General features: G+C 47.2%; 1 protein-coding gene across 14 annotated transcripts in view; it reads right to left on the bottom strand.

Moving 5' to 3' along the window:
* SGMS1 (sphingomyelin synthase 1) overlaps positions 1–23,251 on the bottom strand; it is an 86,897-nt gene that overhangs the window by 4,552 nt on the left and 59,094 nt on the right. For all 14 annotated transcript variants that reach the window (XR_009933358.1, XM_062496703.1, XM_062496708.1 and 11 more), the window contains 3 exons: positions 7,396–8,223; positions 3,507–3,624; positions 461–614 (listed from right to left, as the gene is read on the bottom strand). Coding sequence is in view for 13 of the 14 variants with exons in the window: in XM_062496703.1 (XP_062352687.1) it covers positions 461–614; positions 3,507–3,624; positions 7,396–8,012 (889 nt within the window). In the remaining variant the exon portion in view is untranslated. The remainder of the gene's footprint in view (positions 1–460; positions 615–3,506; positions 3,625–7,395; positions 8,224–23,251) is intronic.

The following is a 23,251-nucleotide window of genomic DNA, read 5'->3' as shown; positions in this document are numbered from 1 at the left end:
TAAGGAGATCATTGGAAATGAGAAAGGTTATGAAATCTTTAAGAGATATTGGCCAGTCAAATTAACCTGCTTTTGTTTAGACGGGATATTGGGAAGGAATTGTTCCCTGGGAGGGTGGGCAGGCCCTGGCACAGGGTGCCCAGAGAAGCTGTGGCTGCCCCTGGATCTCTGGCAGTGTCCAAGCCAGGACTGGACTCTTGGGCTTGGAGCAGCCTGGGACAGTGGGAGGTGTCCCTGCCCATGGTGGGGGGTGGAAAGAGATGGGTTTTAAGGTCCCTTCCAACCCAAACCATTACAATCCCCCTGGTGAAGAATTTTTCTGTAACATCCAGCTTGAGGCCATTTCCTCTCATGGTGGAAAACTCAGTTATTTTAACTTGAATTGTGTTTGCCAGGGAGCACAAGAGAAATGCCTCAGTCAGGAAGGATTCACACAACAGGAGAGCAGCAGGGCACTCACACTCTTTGATGAACAGGTAGGTGAGGGTTAGGATGACGGTGTGGCCGCTGTACAGGTAGTCCCCACACATGTTGTGGGAGCCTGTGATGGACAAGCCTCCGCCAGCAATCAACTTCATTATCCTTCTCAGGTGAGATTCCCAGTCTCCAAAAAGCTGGTGGAACAGCAAAACACAGAGGCACAATAAAATATCACAGCTCAAAGCAATGGTTTTAACCAGCAATTTGGCCTTTCAGTTCTTCTCCCTTTCTGCTTTGATCCACAAGATCAATCAGCAGATAAATAAATCCTCAGCCTTTCCCAAAAGCTGGCGGCACATTTCTAGCGGGGAAAAAGACTGGAAATGAGACACGAGTGTTTTGATGCTTTGCACCTCTTGCAGCTGGTGCTCAGGTGGGATTTTCCTTCTGTTCAAGAGGCACTGCACTCAAATGAGGTTTAATTTAGTTCATATTGCTGGTAAAGAGTGCAGGCCCTATTGGTGATCATCCAACAGAAACCAGGAGGAACTGCCCAGGCTAAACAGCCGCTGCCAAAGCCAGGATCTGATGAACAGAAGAGCATCTCACTCCAAACCCTAAGGCCTTGGAAAAGTCTGCAAGATTATTTCTTTCCACTTCCCATTCCAACAGAAACATCTGTGGTGTCTGTCAGAGCACAGTGCCAGACTTGTGCTTTGACTCCACAGCAGCCCAAACAAGGATCTCCCTCCACCCCCAACCACTGCACTGACTCACAGAGCATTCCTGAAAAAACTTTAGTTTGCCCAAGGAAAGCCAAATCCAAGCAAACCAAGTCCTTCCCGTGAGGACACTGCTCCCTCTCCCAAGTGACCGAGGGCAGCTGGCACTGCCCAAGATTTTTGCTGCTCTTAGCCAAGGCCAAATAATAAACAAATCCACGAAAAAATGTATGCCATGGGCCAACCAGGATGTGTGGAGAACCTCTGGGACCCATCAAGAAGCAGGGACTAATGGATCAATGCATGCATGTGCTGCATCCTCACCTCATGTTATGGTGTTTGAAAATCCATGGAAACCATTGAACTGCCAGAAGGAAACACAGATCCCCCAGGCTGGCCATCATGCTTTTATTTTAAAGCTTGGCCTTGCTTTAAGAAGTGGAAATTAATATTTTCTGACATACTTGAGCATGTTCTTTGCAGGAATTAAACACTTCCTGCTAACAGTTGCTCACAAACACTAAACTGCTCCCCAAAGCCCACTTTTCACAATCTCATAGAACTCAATATGGTGTTGAGGGGTTATCCTTTTCCCACCAGTACATTTAGAGTTTACAAGAAAACTCCTTAATCTTATCAGGGCCCTCAGCTTGTCTCTACTTGAGTAATGAGAAGGATTTGCCAACGCCGTAAATTCCCCAAATTCCCCAAACAGATTTATTCACTTCAGCCCATAAATACCTGTGCTCTCTCTTTTTTAGTTTCCTAACAGCAGGCTGTTCAAACACAGTGCTGAATCCTCTCCCACTCACTTCTCTTTCCAAAATCCCTCCAAAAGGCACAAAGGTTCTGCCTTGACAAACACTGTCTGGACTTCCCCAAGGAACCAAAGCACTTTGGCTTTGTTTAGATATGCCAATCTTCACCAAAACAACTATCACTGCTCAGCACATGGATCAAGTCCAATCAGGATTTTACTACCTGTACCTCAGCACATGGATCAAGTCCCACCAGGATTTTACTACCTGTACCTCAGTGATTTTACAACCTGCCACCTGATTTATGGCTGTGCTTCTGCCCTTTCTCCTGCTTCAAGTGCATCACAGCACAACCAGCCACAGAAATTGCAGTAAGGACCAGGATTCCAGCAATGCTGGAGTGACCGGAGCAACACCACGAGCCCTGTCCCTTCTCCACCCTGGGCACGTGGCTGACCACAAGGCTCAAGCATCTCTGTCCCAGTAGCCTGGTTTCAGCCATGGCTTTCACAAGCCTTATTTATGCCTTGGAATCAGGGCTGGACTGGGGAGGAGGTGAGAAATCCTTGTGCTAACAGAATTGCAAAAATATATGCAGGAATCTCTCTGGGCCGTTTTCAACTGTGAATCATATTTGGATTTGACACACTGAGGAAAGTCTCTCAGTGTGCCTTAGGAAAGTCTCTCTGGGCCATTTTCAACTATGAATCATATTTGGATTTGACACACTGAGGTGTGAATTTATTTAGAAATCAGTGACTCATACATGGCAAAGGTTGCACACCTTCAACAGCTTCATTGAGGACAAGAACATGCAAATCATGCAAATTAGTTGAAAATGCCACAGAAATTGGGTAGTTCAGCGCTTTGAAAAGGATGGGAATTCCTGCACTGCCCCGCAGCACCTGTCAACAGCTCCACTGAGACCTGCAACCTCCAGAAGGATGCCCCTGTCACACCAAACCAGCACTCTCAAATTGAACTTATAGAATGGTTTGGGCTGGTTTGGGCTTAAAGTTCATCCAGTGCCATCCTCTGCCATGGTCAGGGACACCTTCCACTGTCCCAGGCTGCTCCAAGCCCCATCCAGCCTGGCCTTGGACACTGCCAGGGATCCAGGGGCAGCCACAGCTTCTCTGGGCACCCTGTGCCAGGGCCTGCCCACCCTCCCAGGGAACAATTCCTTCCCAATATCACATCTGCCCCTGTCCTTTGGCAGTGGAAACCCATCCCCTCTTATCCTGGCACTCCAGGGTCCCTCTCCAGCTTCCCTGAATCCCTTCAGACCCTGGAAGGAGCTGTGTGGTCTCCACAAAACCTTCCCTTCTCCAGACTGACCAGCCCCAGCCCTCCCAGCCTGGTTCCAGAGTGGAGGTGCTCCAGTTCCCTGAGCAACTCCACAGCCTCCTCTGGACCTGCTCCAACAGTTCCATGCCCTCCTTATACGGGGGGTACCAGAACTGTGCACAGAATTCTGGGGGGACTCTCATGAGAGCAGGGCAGAGGGGCAGAATCCCCTCCCTTAGAATACTTGTTGAGAAAGCAGTTTTGGGACCAGCAGGAAGAGGGGGAAACACACATGGCAGGGCAGCCAGAAGAAGTTTACCTTTGGAGAACACTTGAAATGCATTCCAGGTACTGGGAGTGTAGTCACGTACATGGTAATACACCGGTACAGGTATAGTGTGCCAACTATACAGAAAAATCTTCTGCTAATTATAGACCTGGCAGGGAGAAAAAAGAGGCAAAAATAAGGAGGTCACTCAAGGCAAACAAAATCCACAAAGGTAAGTAAATGAAACCACCAGCTGTTTTCTTCTGATGCTTTGGAAACTCGTGACACTATTGGCCGACACCTGGGAATGTTGAACTACTCCACAAATATTCCCATGCCTTCCACTCCAGGAACACAGGAGCAGCTCAGCTCAAACTGCCCTTGAAGGTGATTACAGGAAATCTAAGGATTAGGACACAGAAGCCTGTGCAGATTGGGTGCTGAAGACATTAAAGGGGATTTTATGCCCCACACCCCTCCATTAGCTGGGGCCATTACCGATTTCCTATTCGAGGCAGGGGATGAAGTTACGGTATTTTCATTCTGAGATGAAAAGGAGTAAGTTTATTTCAGCTGACACACCATTTAGTGATCACAAAGGGTCTCCTCTATAACCAGAGGAGTGAGAGAACACATCTTTCCGGAGCAGCATTATAAAGGAAGCGGTTCACATCAGCAAGGAAAGCTCCCAAATAAAAATGCAGAGCTGTTCTGGCTGCAGGACAGAGAGTTTGCAGGGAAGCCACGCAGCAGCCACAGCTGCAGAGGTGTGTATTAGTGAGGGCTGATGTTCACAGAGAGGGCAGATGCAGATCTGGGGTACCGTGAGGTGCTTCTGCAAAACCAGCATGAGCACCCGGGGTTAAGGATGGGCTCAGGAGGGACAGCCAGCCCCAAAATTGCCCCACTGGGGCAAGCCCTGAAAACATCTCAAAGAATGACAATTAAACCTCTCCTGGCACATCCACCAGGACAGGAGCAACCTCTGGAGAGATCCTAAGGAGAGATCACTGCCAGGGTTACAGAAATCAGGGGTGAATCCAATTACAGCAATCACCCTTTGTGTGCCACTGGCTACAGACCCTGTGGATTTTGGTTCATTTTAAATCACTGTTCTTTGCACTTATGGCCATTTCAAGCTGCAGGTTTTGGCATTCACAGAATCCAATAACAGTCTGGATTGAAAGGGATGTTAAATCCCATCCAGTGCCACCCCTGCCATGGGCAGTGACACTTTCCACTATCCCGGGGAGCTCCAAGCCCCAAAGTCCAACCTGGCCTTGGACACTTCCAGGGATCCAGGGGCAGCCACAGCTTCTCTGGGCACCCTGTGCCAGGGCCTGCCCACCCTCCCAGGGAACAATTCCATCCCAATATCCCATCCCTGCCCTTTGGCAGTGGGAAGCCATTCCATGTGTTCTGTCCCTCCAGGCTCTTCTAAAGAGTCTCCTTCTTTCTTGGATGTTTCCTTTAGGCACTGGAATTCAGTGGTTGCTATTTTGCTCACTTTTAAAAAAATATTATTCCTATCAAGCTGAGCTCTTTCAAAACTCAAAACTCACCTGTTAAAATTTTTCAGGGCTTTTGGCAAGGTTATTAAACTGGAATGCTCCATTCTTGAAGGAGTATGAGTTTGCAGTGCCAGATCAGCAACATTCTGAGTGCCTTAATTTATCAGGAAAAATTCAACTCTTGCAGGGTAAACACATTTTGCACTGGAGTACTCACTGCTGTAACACAGTACCCCAGACTTTCTTCTTTCCTCTCCTGGTGTAAAAATGGGCAAAGCTGTGAGTTAAGAATTATAATTATCAATCTTGTTCCACCAACTGAAATTTAAGTGTGGTGGGCACCATTCCAGTGGGGCAGGGGTTCTCCTCTGCAGAGTTTTTCCTCTCAGATCTCACCCTTGTGGCTTTTAGAACCAGACATGAACCTGCTTTTTTCTTTGTAACATCAAGGCAAACATGGGGTTGGGGGATCATATTCAGAGAGAACAAAGAAGTGGCAACATTTTACTGAGCACTGACTTTTTTTTTTAATTAAAACTACCACTTGATTTTGCTGGATTTGGTATATTTTCTCTTAGGAAAGTCTGAGAGAGCTCTGCACTGCATTCTAAAGAAAAATAATAAATGTAAAGAAGCCTCCTATTTCCCTTTTTCCAGAGGATTTATGTGAGTGTGAGACTCAGAGCCAGCCAGCAAGTACAGCCTCCACACTTATTCCTGGCCCAGAGAACCCCATTCCAACTCTGCAGACCTCAGCAGGGAGCACACTGCTCCTTCAGCCCCACGAGCCAACCGCATGGCCAGTCCTGGCATTGTGCTTCTCCCACAGCATCTGGGAATGCTTCCCAGAGAAGTTCATCTGCCTCAGCAGCTTCCTTGAGCTCCTTGTGGAAACTCCAGAATGCCCAGCCAGACCTGCTCCTGTCTTCTGGAGACACACCAGCCCAATGCCATGCCATGGACAGCATTAGAATCATGGAATCACAGAATGTTTGGGTTGGAAAGCACCTTAAAGCCCTTCCAGTTCCACCCCCTGCCATGGACAGGGACACGTTTCACCATCCCAGGTTGCTCCAAGCCCCATCCAACCTGGCCTGGGACACCTCCAGAGATGAGGAAGCAGAAGTGAGGAAGGCCCATCTGGCCCAATGCCCTCCCTTTATTCCTGAATTAAGTTTCAAAGGAAAGGGATAACCCCACCACAAAAGGATTCAGCTCTTTCTGTAGCATTGAGTCACCACCCCCTTGGTGTGCACTATCCAAAACCACAAGAACAAGGCCCTCCAGACAAAGCCACCTCGCTGGGCTCCTGTTCCTGCCAGCAACTCTCCAGCTCTTCCCTTCTCCTGCTCTTGTCTTTTTGCTGCTCAGCCACAGCTTGGGCCTCTGGCACCTTGATCCCTCTACTCACAGATAGGAAAGAGGGATTTTGGTCTTCGCAACATTCTATGATCAGCACATACACTGATCAAGCTCTGGGACTCCCTGGCATCTTCCCCTAATACCAGAAAAGGCCCTTCCAAAGGAGACTTCCTTATTGCAATGAGATGACCTTTAGAGTCCCTTCCAGACCCAAACATTCTGTGATCCTATAACATAAATAAAAACAAACACCCCAAAGCAAATGGGGACATGGAAGGGGAGGACCTTCACATCTGCCAGTGACACCAATGTAAGTATGCCACCACCAACTCAACCCACAACTCACTGCTTCAAAATCTCCAAGGATTCTGCTGTTCTTCACCTACAGGCTCTGCTCAGCTCCACCACAGGGTGTTTGATCCTTGGTATGGCGCTATTAACGCAACAACTCCTTCTTGAGGGCAATCCCACACCACCTCCTCTAGCTGTATCCCTTGGGTTTATCCCTCTCAGAGTTGGGAGGGACCCATAGGGACCACTGATCCAGCCCCCATTCCTGCCCAGACACCCCAACAATCCCACCCTGTGCATCCCTGGCAGCGCTGTCCAAACCCTCCTGGAGCTCTGGCAGCCTCGGGGCTGTGCCCATTCCCTGGGGAGCCCGGGCAGTGCCCAGCACCCTCTGAGGAAATAATCTTGCTCTGGTCCAGCTCCAGCCATTCCCTTGGATCCTGGGTCACAGGCGCCCTCACAAGAGCATGAGTTGTGCTCCCTCTGAACAAACACTGAGCTCAGAACATCATTTCATCCAATCCATGGCTTTTCACCCATGAAAAAGGTTCTAGTTAACCATGCAGGCAAACAGGAGCAGGCATGTTCCTCAGTTTCTTAGGCAACATGTGGACCTCTGCCTTCTGCACAAGCAGCTCACATTGCGTGCTGTCTATTTCAGCTTTGAAAACTGAGATAAGATGATCACAGGAATCTTCATTTTGTTTGGGTGCAAACCAGCATCTGCCCTCCAAAAGCTGTCAGAAACACTCAAGTTTTGAAAAGGTTTTACTTACTTGTATTTTAAGAGCAGCCACTGAACAAACCACAGTCCTACAAGGATCATGCCGTTGATTTCACAAATAGAAAAAGCCCATTGCACCCGATCAAAGCGATCAAAAAATGCATCTGGGAGGGGAGGCTGCACCTCCTTGGGAGGTACTCGTTCATGAACCACCGAGATAGTCACCGTGGTGAAGACGAAACAAGAAAGTGCATAAATAAAAGCCAGGAAAGTCTTGCCCCACTCCATGGGATACTGCGAGCGCTCCGGCTCTGGCATGGGGATCTTGATCATCTCCTTCTTGAACCCATTGGGGACCCCGTTGAGCTTGAGCACGGCGCCAAAGCCGTTCTGGCGCGTGGCGCTGCCGGCGCGCACGTGCCCGTTGGCGTGGCCGTTCTTGTGAGCCTCCATGTGGTGAGCCATCTTCAGCCCCTCGATCATGTTCAACAGCCGCTGGCCGCTGTCGGAAGACACCCGGCACAGAGGGGACTTCTTGAAATCCTCCTCCGTCAGGTTGATGAGGTCCCGCCCGGTGAAGCTCTTCAAGGGCTCACAGTACTCCGGCACGGCATTGTCCGTCAGCCAGCCGGCCACCTCCTCGGGTGACCACAGCACCACTTCTTTCATCTCGCCAGGGATGCTGGCACATGGGCTTTAAAGTGGGCAGCAGTCACTGCGGCTCCAGCGTGGCGGGAAGCTCCTCCTTGGCTTCATCTTGTCCCGGGAATGGGTTTGGCCAGAGGCGAGAGCCCGTTCCTACCCAGCCGACACCAGCGTGCAGGCGCCGCGGCCAGCATAGGAAACGCTCTACTTCATCTTCGTGTTGGCATTCTTCTACCTGGGGAGGGGGAGAAAAACCCAAAACCAGGAATTAGGACGGCATATAGGCTGCAGTTCATGGCCAAAGCCAAAATTCCTGTGCTCAGGATGGACAACAGACTCTTGAGGGAACAGAGTAGCAGATCTGAGCTCCAGCCTTGTACACACAGCACCGTCCTTCCCAGGCTCGCTGCTGATTCCTTAGAAGATTTAACACCACTTTGCAGCTGTGGGAAGCCTCCTTCCTGCTCTCTATTTGTTATATTTTCCATTTCAATGCTCTAGTCCATAAGCAGCACCCAAACTCCTCTTACAGTCATCATACTCGTAGATTTAAGGAGCTACAGAGCAAATGTTTGGTACCATTTGTGGTAGAAACCTTTTATACCCCTTACAGACCAGTACCTTAATGCAATGTGTGGCACTGGTGATTGAATACAGAACCTATTTTTCATTCTACGAGGCAAAAAATCTAAAATCACAAAATCCAAGACTGGTTTGGAAGGGACCTTAAAGCTCATCCCATTCCACCCCCTGCCATGGGCAGGGACACCTTCCACTAGACCAGCTTGCCCCAAGCCCCATCCAATCCACCCTAAAACTCTTCCAGGTGCCACATATAGTCATCAACACTAAAAACTTGATGTAGGTAAGCAAGGATCTACTCTCTGGGCCAGAAGAACAGCAAGAAAATCAATAATCAAGCACATAAGCCTGAAAATAAACGAAAGCATTTAGGTTTGCAGGCATTTAGCAGCTCTGTGAGCAAATTTGACTGTTTCCAGGGTATACTGCTCCAATTCAAAGAAATGTTTTCTACCAGCTACAAAAAACGGAACCAGAAGAAATTTCTTTTTTTTTTTTTTTTTAAAGAAGAGGAACTAAGTAAGAAATTTCTATACTCAATGAATTGCAGGAATAGCTTAGAAAAGCTGATCACTTTCAGTACTAGTTACAAGAACACAGAAGTTACTTGCTTGGAATCTCTTCCTGAATTTTTGAGACACAAGCAGTAAACAAAGCAGCGATGGCAGTGACCACCACCAGTAAATCCTCAGGTCTGAGGTGTTTATTCAACCAACCAACAAAATTGCTCCTCCCCAGAGGAAAGAGAGGAAAGCAGTGGAAGCCCCACCATCCCACAGACCATGTGCTCTACTGAAGCATCATAAACACAAAGCGAGAAAGTAACAGCACAGGGAAACAAAAAACAAAAAAAACACTTCGTATTTTCAAAAGTCCAATCAAGCCTTTATCAGCTCTAAGAATATTTTTAGCCTCTTACAGGCTCCCAAGTGTTTGTGTTTCATCGAAGGGAGCAAAGTTGTGACTGAGGAAAACCAAAATAATTTACCCTACTGGCATGATCTGAGCTGAAGTGGCTCAGAACAGATACAGAACTTTACTCCTATGCAAACATGACCACACTGCACATGAATTCACTTTTTGACCTGTTACCTCTAAGCTCAGCAAGCAACACAAGGTGCAGTTTTTAATTTGTTTTTCCATGGAATGATCTGTGATGGCAAAGAAAAAGTCTTGGATGGAAGGACTGGCAGTAGTTTGGACAGGCCACCTCTCACTCACTGGACACTACAGGAATGTGCACATATTTAAATTCATGGAGCAGGCAGGGATGAAGATGACTCTTCCACTTTGTACATCCCTGTGTTGTTTTAAAGCAGAAGTGAGGATACAGCTCTGTTTGCTTCCTTTCCTTTCAATACTGAGGAAGGTTTTCAAGCCACAAATTGCTTCATTATTCAAGTTGTGTTTAGCAAATCAGTATTTAGTTACAGAGCTCTGAACATGGAGAAAGGATGGCCTGAATTATGCATGGTAACCCACATTAGAAGCTCCTACAAGGCTAGGACTGAGAAGCAGCTCAGTCTCTGTGTGCTCCTTTCAAATCCCGGCTCTGGCAGCACAAATTCCCAACAGACAACCCTAACAGACTTCTTGTTGCTTCCCAGGATGGCGCCTCACAATGCTGATAAAGCCAAAGTTATTTATTTTTAATGCTGTTTCCCCACCCAAGCTCTGGGCCCAGCTCCCTGTGCTGTTTCACTCTTCGAACCTTGGGTTACAATCCAGCCTGGCTTTGGGGCTGTCTGAGCACTCTGTGGCCACCACGAGGTGGGCCAATATCCATAAAACCTTTTCAGTTTTCAACACTGGAGTGCCTGAATCCCAGTTTCCTGAATCCCTGAACCTGACAGAGCAGCCTCCTGTCCACCCCGACAACATTTTTAAGGATTTGGAATCCCAAAGACACAGTTCAGGAGCCTGTAGCCAACCTTCAAATTACATCCCCACTGCCAGGAAAACTCTAGATTGGATACTAGGAAAAATTTCGCCATGGAAAAAGTTGTCCAGCCCTGGAATAGGCTGCTCAGGACAGTGGCAGAGTCACCATCTCTGCCTGGAGGGATTTAAAACATTTGTAGATGCGGCACTCGGGGACATGGGTTAGTGGTGGCCTTGGAAGTGCTGAGGGAATGACTGCACTCCATGAGCTTAGAGGGCTTTTCCAACCTAAACCATTCCCTGATTACATTCCATGAAAAGCTGCCAGCAGGTTCTAAGATGAGCTCCAGATGGAAAAATCTGTTGCCAGCTGCAAATAGCACTCAGATACTGGCACAAAAGTCCCAAAATGCTGGTGTGACCCCAGGATACCTGGCCTGGCAGCCTGACAAAAACCAACAAATGTGTGCCTTGCAGTAAAACTGCAGCTTTGGACAATATTGCTGGAAATTATGCAGTTCTAAAATGTGCGATCCCGGCCTGCTGCTCTCCCATCACCAGTGTAAATCACTAGCAAGCAACTTTTGTAAAAGCAGAGTAAGTGACACGGGAGAAAAGGTAATCCTCTGCCAAGGACACAGGCCATGGAGATGAGTTGTTTTCACTGTGAGTTAAAATGAGGAAAACTAACTAAAATTTTTAACACCACTTATTATTCAAGCCTGTTTTCACAGCCTGTCTAATGGGGGAGGAATAGGAAAAAAAGCTTATTTGCTCACACCTTCCAGCTTGTCACATTAAAAATTCCTCATACCCTATGGTGTATCCACGAAAGCTTAATGGGGTGAGGTTTGCAGAAACTATGGGAGACTCACAGCTCTCACTGACCCCTCCCTTCCACAAAAGGTCTTCTCCTCTCCACACAAGATGAAGACAGAAGGTGGGGACTGGTGTCAGCTGCAGCCAGGCCACATGCCCAGGTTCAGTGTGGTCCCACAAGGATGGGGCACACACAAACCTTCCCAGCTCTGACACAGGTTCTTTAGCCTGGGTGACTAAAAATTCCCTCCATCCGCAGCAGAGCTGCCTCATTAAGGAGCCTGAACCCAACAAGGAATTATAAATAACCATGTGATTATCATAACAATACCAACTGCATCATGATAATGGTGCTGTGGAAAACCAGTACCTCAAAATACCCATGCAAGAGTGACCAGGATGAAACAACCTCATCAAGGGCCCCAGGTCACACCTCGTCGTGTTTATGGGCCCTTTTTTCCCATTCCCAGCAAACACTGAAGTGCTAACTCAAAACATGGGCAGTAATTCCCACCACCACTTCCATCTACACCTTGGCCACAGCCATCTCAGAGGGTTAAACAAATATTTGGGGTGCACTTAGGGTTACAACCCTGCCTGTCAAGACCTGTTCTCCTGAGATGCAGTTGGGCACAAGGAGCAAAGGTGGGAGCATCAACCTTTTTGGTCGAAGACCAAGATAATCAGCCAAGAAATCATCAGCTGATTACTACTCCACACTTAGAATCATGGAATGATCTGGCTTGGGAGAGACCTCAAAGCCCATCCAGTGCCACGCTTGCCATGGGCAGGGACACCTTCCACTGTCCCAGGCTGCTCCAAGCCCTGTCCAACCTGGCCTTGGACATTTCCAGGGATCCAGGGGCAGCCACAGCTTCTCTGCACTCCCTATGCCAGGGCCTCCCCACAAGGAACAATTCCTTGCCAATATCCCATTATCTCTGCCCTCTGGCAGTGGGAAGCCATTCCCTGTGTCCTGTCCCTCCATCCTTTGTCCCCAGTCCCTCTCCAGCTCTTCTGGAGCCCCTTTAGGCTCTGGAAGGGGCTCTGAGCTCTCCCTGGAGCCTTCTCTTCTCCAGGAGAACACCCCCAGCTCTTCCAGTCTGGCTCCAGAGCAGAGGGGCTCCAGTCCTAGGAGCATCTCTGAGGCCTCTCCTGGACCTGCTCTAACAGCTCCACATCTTCCCTGTGCTGAGGACACAGTCTTTGCAAGCAGAAACTGTTAAGTTTCACATTTAACACTGATGAGTCAAAACCACATCCACCTAAACCAGCAAAAAAACGCCTCCCATATCAGTTTGTTCATCTCAAAACTTCTCCTAAAGCATTTTGAAATCCAACCAAAGCAAAGCAAACCCAAACCTTCCAAAATCAAACTGTGCCCTGCTCATGTTTGTGCTTTTACTCTCTAAGCTTTGCTGCCAGGGCAACAGTCACTATAGAAATCAGTCAAATAATAAGTTTTTTCAGCAACTCGTCACCAGAAGCCAGGAAATCCTTTCAGAGACAGTGGGTGTGTTCCACTTGCAACCCTCAACATCCTTCCCAGACAGCCCAGAAAAGCGGAGAGGACCCAACCTCTGGTGAAAAATAAGAGTCTAAATGAGAGAGGCTCATAAGCACAGCTGGAAGATACAATAATGGTATTCTGGCCCTTGGAAAACAACCTCTGAGGTTCACACTGATAATGTGTGCACACAAATAAGCAGGAGAAACCCAGCTGCTATGAAGACTGAAGATTTAATGCTTTATAACCCAGCCCACCAGTGAATTCCCCAACCCCACTGATGAGCAGGAGTTACACAGAGACCAAGTACCCGGTATAAAAGCTGGGAGCTCTTGTCCTGTGTTTCTAGAGCACAATACAAACTGTTCACAGCAGCAGGGCCTGAGTCACTGCTACAGTCACCTCCTCTCCAGGCATTTCATCATGGCCAACAGTAATGCTCTGACACCTCAATAACTGGACATCCTGTACTTGACAAGCACCTCTGCACACCAATTTGCAAGGAAATGGAGCTGCCTGACACAGATTATGGGCTGCATAGCCCTAACAAGCTCTCAAGCAGTGTTTCCCTCCCTCCAGGACAGACTTGCCTCCAAACCAGCATCACCCCTTCTGCATCACAAAAAAAGCAAGAAACTGCCAGCAGTGTGAAACAGGCCAGTAAAGATGGGCTTGGGCTGGAAATGCAAATATATTAAATTATTAAGTAGCTGTAAGTACAACACTGAGACACAGGTGGGCTCACAAGTTGCACTGAGCTTCAATATAGGTTTCCAAGGTCAGCCCCAGATGGAAAACACTGGCCTGTAGATAGGAAGTCAGAGCAAGCGGAGCTACTACTATGAAAAGAAAGGCTGGGATGAAAATGGAAATGTAGAAACGCCCACATCCACTGAACAGCTACTTACACATCTTCACAAGGGGGAAAAGCCCTGCCTGAATACTACATACATCCCTGAGCAGCATGTTTTTTTTCTAAATTACTTGATACCAAGAAGCAAAAGAAACCTTCATCACATATTTTCTATCCTAATCAAATTTCAAAAAATAACACCCAGAAATGAAAATTCACTGAGTGTAACAGCTCAGAACACAAGCCCAGAGTTGAGCATGGAGGATTTAAAACCCAAAGTACTTGCAGCACCTTTGGATAACCAAACAGGTCCCACCTCCAGATGGGAACACCACCAGGGAGTATTTCCCTCCATGAGACTCCACCAGAGCTTCCAGCACCCTGGTCTTAGTAAAAGGTGTCCCTGCCCATGGCAGAAGCTGAAACTGGATGGTCTTAAATGCCCCTTCCAACCCAAACAATTCCCTAATTCTGTGATTTATAGACCTACATCTCAGCTTTCTTCCTCTCCCATCTTCCTGGTGCTTGGCAGTAGTTATGAAAACCAGCAAACACTCAGTCTCACCCCAGGAGCAGGGCTAAGCAGGGTTTTTATTTTCCCAGGATGGAAATCCTGCTTCCAAGGATCTGGGGATAGAAAGGATGGAGCGGGAGGAGGGCAGGGCAGTTTTAAGTTGCAATAATTTCAGGCTGGGAAGTCACCCCAAGTCAGAGCCAGGCACCAGGCCCACAGCCTTCCTGCCCATTCCAGGGGTAACCCAAGTACCCATCCTATTTTGTGCTCCATTCCACAATCCTAATGTCTCAATCCTAAAAAAAAAAACCCCAACACCTGCAATGGAAGTGGGACTGATATTGGCTTATTTTTGAACAGCTGCAATCCATGCTCCCCACCCCAAATGCAAAGGGGGGTGTAAAAATATTAACAGAACATCACAAATCTTTAAAAATTAGTTTGGACTGAATATTAGGAAAAAAATTCTCCCGTGAGGGTGGGGATGCCCTGGCACAAGGTACCCAGAGAACCTGTGGCTGCACCTGGATCCCTGGAAGTGTCCAGGGCCAGGTTGGACTGGGAGCACCTGCAAAAGGTCCCTGCCCTTGTCAGGAGGTGAACAAGATGACCTTTAAGATCCTTCCAACCCAAACCATTCTGTGATTTTATGGATAATCTGCTTAGAAACCAGGATCTTCAATGCTTCAGCAGCTTCCTAGAGCAGAACCAACCCACCCAGCACTCCCCAATCCAACCCAGGCCCCTCGGGCACCACGCTGCGCTCAAACCTTGCCTACATGGGATCTGGACAGGAGCAGCCCTGGTTGTCTGTAGGCTCTGTGCTCAGGCAGCAGCAAGCTCTGGCTGCTGTCCCCAGCACAGCTGAACACACATCCCTGTGATGCCTTGGGATCTGGGTCAGCCAGAGATAGGGCAGGGCTGGAAATAGAGCCCTGTGTCCTGGTGCAACCCGGCAGACAATCCGGTACTGAAGAGTGCACAGAGATGCTCACTGTCCTCCTGAGACTGCCCAAACCTCCCCAGACTGACACACAAACAAAACAGCTTCAAAGGGAAACAAATGAAACGTGGAAAAGGCAGGAAAAGTGTGTTTTTTTCCCTACAAGGCAGGGCAGAAGGATGGAAGCAGGAAAATAAGGAGACACTAAATGTTTGTGACATGCTCCGTATTTTAACTCAGTCAGTGCAGGTTTTTTTGGGGTTTTTGCGAGGTTTTATTACCTCCAGTGACTACCTAAAAGCCATTTTTTATTAGAAAGTCAGATTTGTTGGAAACCTCTGGGAATCTAAGTGGCAGCATGAATTTAAAATTTAAAAAATCATGGGAACAGAAAAGGAAGTTGTGCCCAAGGAAACTGAGAGGAGTCTTGTGACTGATGGTAATGTGGCTCTGAAATGCAGACTCCAGCATAATTTGCCAAACCAGCCATGCAGATTAGGAAAAGGAAACCTGGCAGAAATCACAAAGAAAACAGATCCTCACTGCAGACTTAAATCAGTTACTTGACATATTTTTTTAATATTAGGGTTTGTTACTGGCCATGTTTGAGACAGTAGCCAGACCACAACAGTTGCTCCCTCCCAACTGCTTTTGACAGGGTTGTAACTAAAGCAAAAGAAAACTAAGTTTACACGCTAGGATTCCCAGCCTAGAACAATATTTCCATATTTCATTAGCAATATAAATATTTTATTTCAAACATCCCACTTTTGAAGTCCCAACACATCAGACCCACATCAAAAAGACTCCAAGCCTCCAGAGTTGAAACGTGAATATCTACAGATCTTCATGCACAATGCTGTACTCTGCACTTCAGCTGCTACTTTTCATAAACCCACCCAAAAGACACACCATCAACATTATTAATTTTCAATGCCATTCTTCTTGGAAAATAAAATAATCCCTGGGTTTGCCTTTATTAATTTAGTTTCATGTAACACCAAGTGTTCCTTGGTCAGAAAGACAAAACACTACACATATTCAAGATTACTTCTGGTATAAATAGTCTGAACTTTTGAATACAGAGCCCTCCTCTTTCCAGCAATACCTGCTCAAAGCTGCAACAAAAATCAAGTAAGTCTCATCAAGACATGTATATGCAGGAAGGAGAGGAAGGCTCTTATTGCATAGTTGGTCTAGAAAAATCAGAAACACAGGAAAGAGAAGGAAAAAAATCCCAAACCATCTTGATTGCCAACAAATTATGGGTGTACAGCCTGCATGATGGGGATGTGTCTGACTAGAGCCAGATCTCCTGACATTGCAGATGAACTGTCCTGGCATCTTCCTTTTTGTGGTTATGCTACAAGCAGGAAAAACCCTCTTGGTTTATTGGCCAAATCCCAGAACCTTTCTTTACCCTCCATCACAGGGAGCCAAATCCCTCTGTTTGCAGTGGAGATCTGCCACCACTGGCCTTGGCCTGGATGGCAAAAACACTCTCCAGCAAACCCAGTGTGGCTGGGGACACAAATCCTCCCCTTCCCAGTCCAGCCATCCAGCACCTCCTTCTTCAACAGCTACAAGGAGGGTGCCAAACAATTCAGAGCAGTTCTGGTGCCTGCTCCAAGGGTCTCTGGCTTTTGCCTTTTATAGGCAATTTCATCAGCGTTGCTCAGTGTTTTGGGCACTGAATGCAACACCTTGATGATTCAATAAGCTCCAAATTTCAGAATTTGGTCTCCAGAAACCCAAGCTGTTCCTTGCCCAGTGCTGCAAAGTCAGTTTATCTATGGATCAGACTATTCCTACTCATCTCATCAACTGTTCCAATTCAGCTGCTCCAAATCTATGTCAGATGTGACATTGCTCCCATCGATGATCAGTGACACCAGCAAATCCTGCTTAAATCTTGCTGCTGACAAGTGGGCACTGAACCCAAAGAACAGGAATACACAAACATCCTCCGTAAAACATGAAGTATTCCTTATAATTTTAACTGATAGATAATTCAAGATCACAAAACAACACTGAAAACATGCTTCCTTCCACACTGACACCAACGGTGTGTGTGTACCACCAGGTACATGTCAAACAACTGCCCAGACCACAAGCAGAGTCACTTGGAGTCATTACAGTGTGTTCAAAGGCTGCAAAATTCATTTTACACATTCACCTCAGCTCAAAAGTTATGATCAATTAGGTTCACAAAGAAGGAGAAATAAAGGAAGATAAAAAACTCAGATCTCGCCATCTAACTGTTCTGGAAATTATGAATATTTCAATAACCACCTGAAAGCCTCAGAAGTTCCTACTGCAGACACATCCAATTACTTCTAAATTCCTTTTCTAGTGTCACTTGAGGCACAAGGATGTGCCTGTGTCATGTTTTCCCAACATCTTTATGGAGATGTCCATCAGCCACCTGGCTACGGACAATCCAGGGAATATTTGTGGAACACTGGCACTCAGCCATCCTTTCTTCTGCAAGCAATCACTCCACTATTCTGGCACAATGAACAGGAAAGTCTGGATGGCTGGGTAACAGATCCACAGGCAGAACTGGTAGGATCTAAACACATCAATTAAATCAGTTCCAAAAGGAACCTGTAATTCCAGCCAAACAAGGGAATCTCAGCCGGAGGTACTGGGTAAGTGCGACCAGCTTGTGCTCCTGCCATGGAAATTAAGCTGCATTTAAAAACAGAATGTTTGGGTTGGAAGGAACTTCAAAGCCCATCTCATTCCACCCCTGCCATGGGCAGGGACACCTTCCACTATCCCAGGCTGCTCCAAGCCCCAAAGTCCAACCTGGCCTTGGACACTTCCAGGGATCCAGGGGCAGCCACAGCTTCTCTGGACACCCTGCGCCAGGGCCGCCCCACCCTCCCAGGGAAGAATTTCTTACCTGATATCCAATCTCACCCTACTCTCAGCTTGAAATCAGAACAATACTTCACCTTTCAAACTTCCCCCAGCTGGGGAACGCTGTCATCCACCACTCACCCACAGCCCTTAAAACCATTGCAAACCAACTCAAAATGGAGTGCAAAGCTCAGCCAGCACTCTGTCCACCCTTCACAACCAGAAACAACTAAAAGCACTTCAATCAGATGCCTTCTGAATGAGTGGGCATGTGATCCATCTCCTCCTGCCACAGAAGGGACAGAGGGGTGTCCAGCTGCCAGCACAAGGCACAGCCTTGAACAAACTTTCCTTATGAGCCCAAACATTTTCTTTTAACTAAAAGAAGGTGACCCAAAACTTACACTATGGACTGGAAGATGCCCTCCTGCAGATGTGTTTCCTCTCAGGAGGCTGTGCATCAGGCAGGACGGGTTAACAGCTGATCTCATTCCCTCAATCCACCCCAGAGATCATCCACTTTAGCTTTATTGAGCATGTCACAAGTGCAGCTCCCCGCAGGGTACCCACCACACGCTGCTCCCAGCAAACACAGCCCATTGCTTAGATAATCTCAGTTGCTTTAGACACTCAAAAGCTACGTCCACCCTAGGAAAAACAATTAATGAAAGTCAGCATTCCATCCTGGGAAGAGGACACAGGAATTAACCACTTAAGTCATTGAAGGGACACACGTCACTTTGGAAGGATCACTGCAAAACCAAGCCTGGATTTTACAGCTGCTGTTACGCAAACAGTTAACATGCAACAAGGACCAGTCCTGCCTCTTACAGCAGCCAGAAGTGCAGGAACCCAGGGGCTCTGTTCTTCTTTCAGAAAGAGGAACCCAAACAAATCAACCTCCATCCCTTCTGTGCAAAGTATCACATGACTGACCAGCTCCAGGGGAATCTGGCTCAAGGATCTTTAATTATTTGTTGTTGTTAAGTGTGAACAGATGAGAGGAAGGGAGAGGAGCAAAGATTTCAATCTGCAGTCACGTGCAGCTCTCTGCAAACAGGTGGGTGAAGCTCAGATTAGCATGGTATTAAGGAGAGCAAGTCAGGGATGCCAATGAGGCGCTGTCTGAAAATAGCCCCAGTCTGACCTATCTCCTCCCCAACATGGATCAGGAGATCCATGGCCATGGAGCCAAGGTTCTGTGAGTGCTGGGGATGGATGGGAGATTGCAAGAGTATTGGGAAAAGCTGCTGAGGCTGAAGACAAAAGGAGAATAGCCAAGTAGATAATGAAGCAGCAGCTACGCAGGACAGTGTGACTCCTTTTCATCTCCCTGCAGCACAGCCACGCAAGAGCCACAGCTTGCTGGGAATAAGCCCTTCCCATAGGTAAATACTCAGGAGACATTCCCTAGGGATGTCCCAGCAGGATCCAATATCCCTGCTGCATGTGAGTAAGCAAACAAAAAAGGGGAATGACAATTCTGCTGCTGTTCCTGATGTGCAGAGGCTCCTCTGAGCAGGAGGGGTGAGATGAGATGTTCTGGTACTGCAGAAATTCATCTGGGGGTTTAGACTGGATAGTGGGAAGGGACTGCTCCCTGTGAGGATGGGGAGGCCTGGCACTGGGTGCAGCAAGGTGGCATAGTGAAAAGTGTTCCTGCTCATGGCAGGGCTTGGGATGAGAGGATCTTTAAGGTCCCTTCCAACCCATGCTGGGACTGTGTGATCTGACAAGGAGCCCTTGAGAGCAGGACACTGGGAAAAGCCCATGTAGGCACCTTGTGACAGGCTCCGTGATTCTCCAGCATTCCCTCCAGGCCTGGGAAATGCATATGGGCCTCCTGAACACATAAGCAGCCAGAATATCTTAGGAGTACAAAACAAATAAGGGCCAACTTGCCACAGGTGCTGCTTTACCCACCCATCCACAATCAGACTTGCTCTACAGGACTGTCCTTGAGCTGTGCTCTGACATGCAGCTTTTAGATAAATCTCCAAGACCTTCTACGCCTGAAAAAATATGACATTTTAATAAGAGGTTATTGAAAAAAAAAATCTTCCATGTAGAAAGTAATGAAAATTCATTGTGAGTCCTCCAGGAATGCCAGAGCTCCTTCTGCAAGCAACACAAGAGCTGTTGAAATGACAACTGGTGGGAAAAACACAAGTGGTATTCTTGAAACAGGATCAAGTACTATGAGTGTTCGCACCAAAAGATATTAAACAGCCAGAGAAGTTGGAGTTTTGGGGTTGTTCAGGTCTTCTTGTTTTGTTTGTGGGACTTTTAGAGGTAAGGGCAAGGCTACTAGATATAGCACAGGATATAAATACATGTGAAATTCTCTTTTAAAAGTAAATATATTATCTGTCCTCAGGCATTTCAAAAGCTTTTCATTGGGGCTGAAAATAACCTAAATTCACAAATATTTCACGTGGGTGAGGGGACAGAAGTATTGTGGCAGAGATCCTGATGAAATATGCAGCTCACGCTGTGTGGCACAACAGCACTGACAACGAGGGTCTAGTTCTAGGTTTGATTTCACATCAGCACTGAAACTATGTGGGAAGTGAAATTTATCTGATCCTGAGACAAACTTGTGTTGGTCTGGATCAGTCTGAAATGTCAAGACGTGCCACATACGGCACCATGTAAATTCAGATTTAATGGGGACACAGCTGAGCTCAGCCCAAAAAAGCCAGCAGCTCTGGACAGCACAAGGAGACAACGTTCCTGTCTGGTTTTGGGATTTCTTGCCCCCCCCAGGGGGGGAGGCAAGGAGACCTGCAGGAGACAGGTTGCCAGCAGCAAGGCTGCAGGCTCTCCTTCCTTTCTGGAGGAGCAAAGAGGAAGGATCAATATTCAGAAAGCTCTCGAGAAGCAGTGGAACAGCCCCTGGGGAGCAGAGCAGACACAGCGCCAGCCCAAAATTCAGGAAACCTGGAGCTCCTTAGCCCCTAAAAGCCACCTTTTGCCAAGTAACCAATTTCCTTACACTCTCCATTAAATAAAACATGAAGGGCAGGCAGAGACACAAAATATGAATGCACACATATGTGAAATCAACAGCCCCTGTTATTGTAGATGCTGCATAAATCATTGAGGAGATGGGGATTTGTGTCCCCTAACGGAGGGCACATAATTTGGGGTCAGTCAGCAGGCAAGAGAGTTTGATATTAAGAAATGTTGCATCTATATTCACCTTTGTGATCTGCACTGCTTAAGAATAGCAGAAACCACTTTACTTCATGTATTATTTAGTCAGGCCAAATGGGTGAAAGGCGGAATCAAGCTCAAGACAAACATCAGATGATTTTGGTATGGGCCTCCCCCAAACACAGTAATTGGAATGGGATGCCAGAGCCCAGAATCCCAGAATGGTCTGGAGTTGATAAAACCCACCCTGCCATGGGCAGGGACATCTTTCACTAGCCCAGGCTGCTCCAAGCCCTGTCCAGCCTGGCTGTGGACACTTCCACAAATGGGGCAGCCACAGCTTCTCTGGGCATCTTGTGCCAGGGCCTCCCTACCCATAGGGACTCTCTGTGAGAATTCAGGCAGAATGACAAAAATGGTCTTTTCTGTCTGATTTCCCTGCCTGGGGCCACAACAGTAGTTATGAAGTGCACTGTTGAAACTCATTGCTGTATCTGTTTTCCAGAGCTTTGCCACACTAACACAACATCTTTATAAAATGTTAGCAGTTAAAAGTGTCGCTTTGGCAAATTTCTCTAGGGAAGAGTAATAGCTACTTATGGAAAACTTGCCCCAATCACTGCCATCTCCTTTTTCTTGAGATTTTTTATTTTGGGAAGTTGACTGACAAATAACACTGCTGTTTACAATGCACAACATCTTGCCTTTTTTTGTGTTTGTACAATTTGATTTAAAAGGTACAGCAGCTTTCAGACAGCTGGTGGCAGACAACAACCTCCAAGTTCAGTCATGACAACTCTGTAGGTAGCTGAAAACACTTCCCACCTTCAAAATGTGGCCCAAAGTATTTTTGGACTACCTTTTTACTACTGTGTATTTACAAAGTGGACTCAAGGTGACCTTGCAGCCAGATGAGCTCAGGATGAAGACTGTGCTCAGCTGTGTAAGTGAATTCTCTAGCACAGGACATGCAAAGCTCCAAGCCAATAGTGTTCACATCTTCATGGGCATTCATACTGCTTTTGCCTACCTTACAGGACTAAAAAGCTCAACAGGTCCCCACTGAAAATCCAGAAATTGCCAAGTCTGCCCTAACGCTCTGCTTGTGGATGCCTCCTCCTCTAATTATTCAGAGGGTCAACAGAACTGAAAGTCATCTTCACGCCCGAAGTTATTTCTGAGCACAAAATCACATCACAGAATCCCAGAACAGTTTGGGAAGGACCTTAAAGCCCATGCAGTTCCACCTCTGCCATGGGGGTGGACACCTCCCACTATCCCAGGCTGCTCCAAGCTGGCCTGGGACACCTCCAGGGATCCAGGGGCAGCCACAGCTTCTCTCTGCAGCTTCTGCTCACCTGCTTTCAAAAGTACTTTTTAGACAGGACTCCCTCCCTGCTTCAAAGCTCTGCATGGCAGAGCATGGAGGCAAACTATATTATGTGGGAATCTCACAAAACCAGGGAAATCACAAAGGAAAATCAGGAGCATTCATCTCAAACTGAGACACAGACAAGAACCAGCAGGAGTGTTTGTGCTCCTTATCTTTTTCCTTACTTATTTTCCTTTCCATCTTGGTAGAGTCTGGTCTTCCTTCTCTCCTTTCCTCCACCTTTTGAGGGTCCTCCTATCCCCAACATGCCAGACTGTTCCCAGCCCAATCCAAATGAAAAATCACCAGGTTTAGAAGAAAGTGAAGAGGCTGCTAAAACCAGGGAAATGCCAAACCACCACCAAAAACAGAGGGCAGAGTACTGTAGATATCTTTGTGGTGTCTCCTCATCCTCCTCCCTGCCCAAAAGAAGGAGAATCATTGTGAAAGGATCCCAAGAAGTGTAAATAAATAATGACCCTGTTCATCAATGAGCTCAGGCTGCAATGAAATGAAAGCCACAGCAGGCTCTGTAATCACTCACAATAAACCCCTCCAACGGGATCACTCCTGCACTGATGGCTCAATTATGCCTGGGCAGAATGTTACACAACATTAAACATTAACAAAAGTCTGAGCCTGGGTCACTTTTCTCCCAGATAAATCCAAACCAGCAACCCAGTGCTCTTAGCTTAAGTAACCCAGAATTACCAGATCAATTCTCTTCCCACCTTTCCCTTCACATCTGATAAAAGCCAGGCCATGACACAT

Source organism: Cinclus cinclus, chromosome 7 (assembly GCF_963662255.1).
Source record: "Cinclus cinclus chromosome 7, bCinCin1.1, whole genome shotgun sequence".
In the NCBI taxonomy this organism is placed as follows: domain Eukaryota; kingdom Metazoa; phylum Chordata; class Aves; order Passeriformes; family Cinclidae; genus Cinclus; species Cinclus cinclus.
Note: the sequence above shows the minus strand (reverse complement) of the source record. Positions and strands in the feature narration are given on the sequence as shown.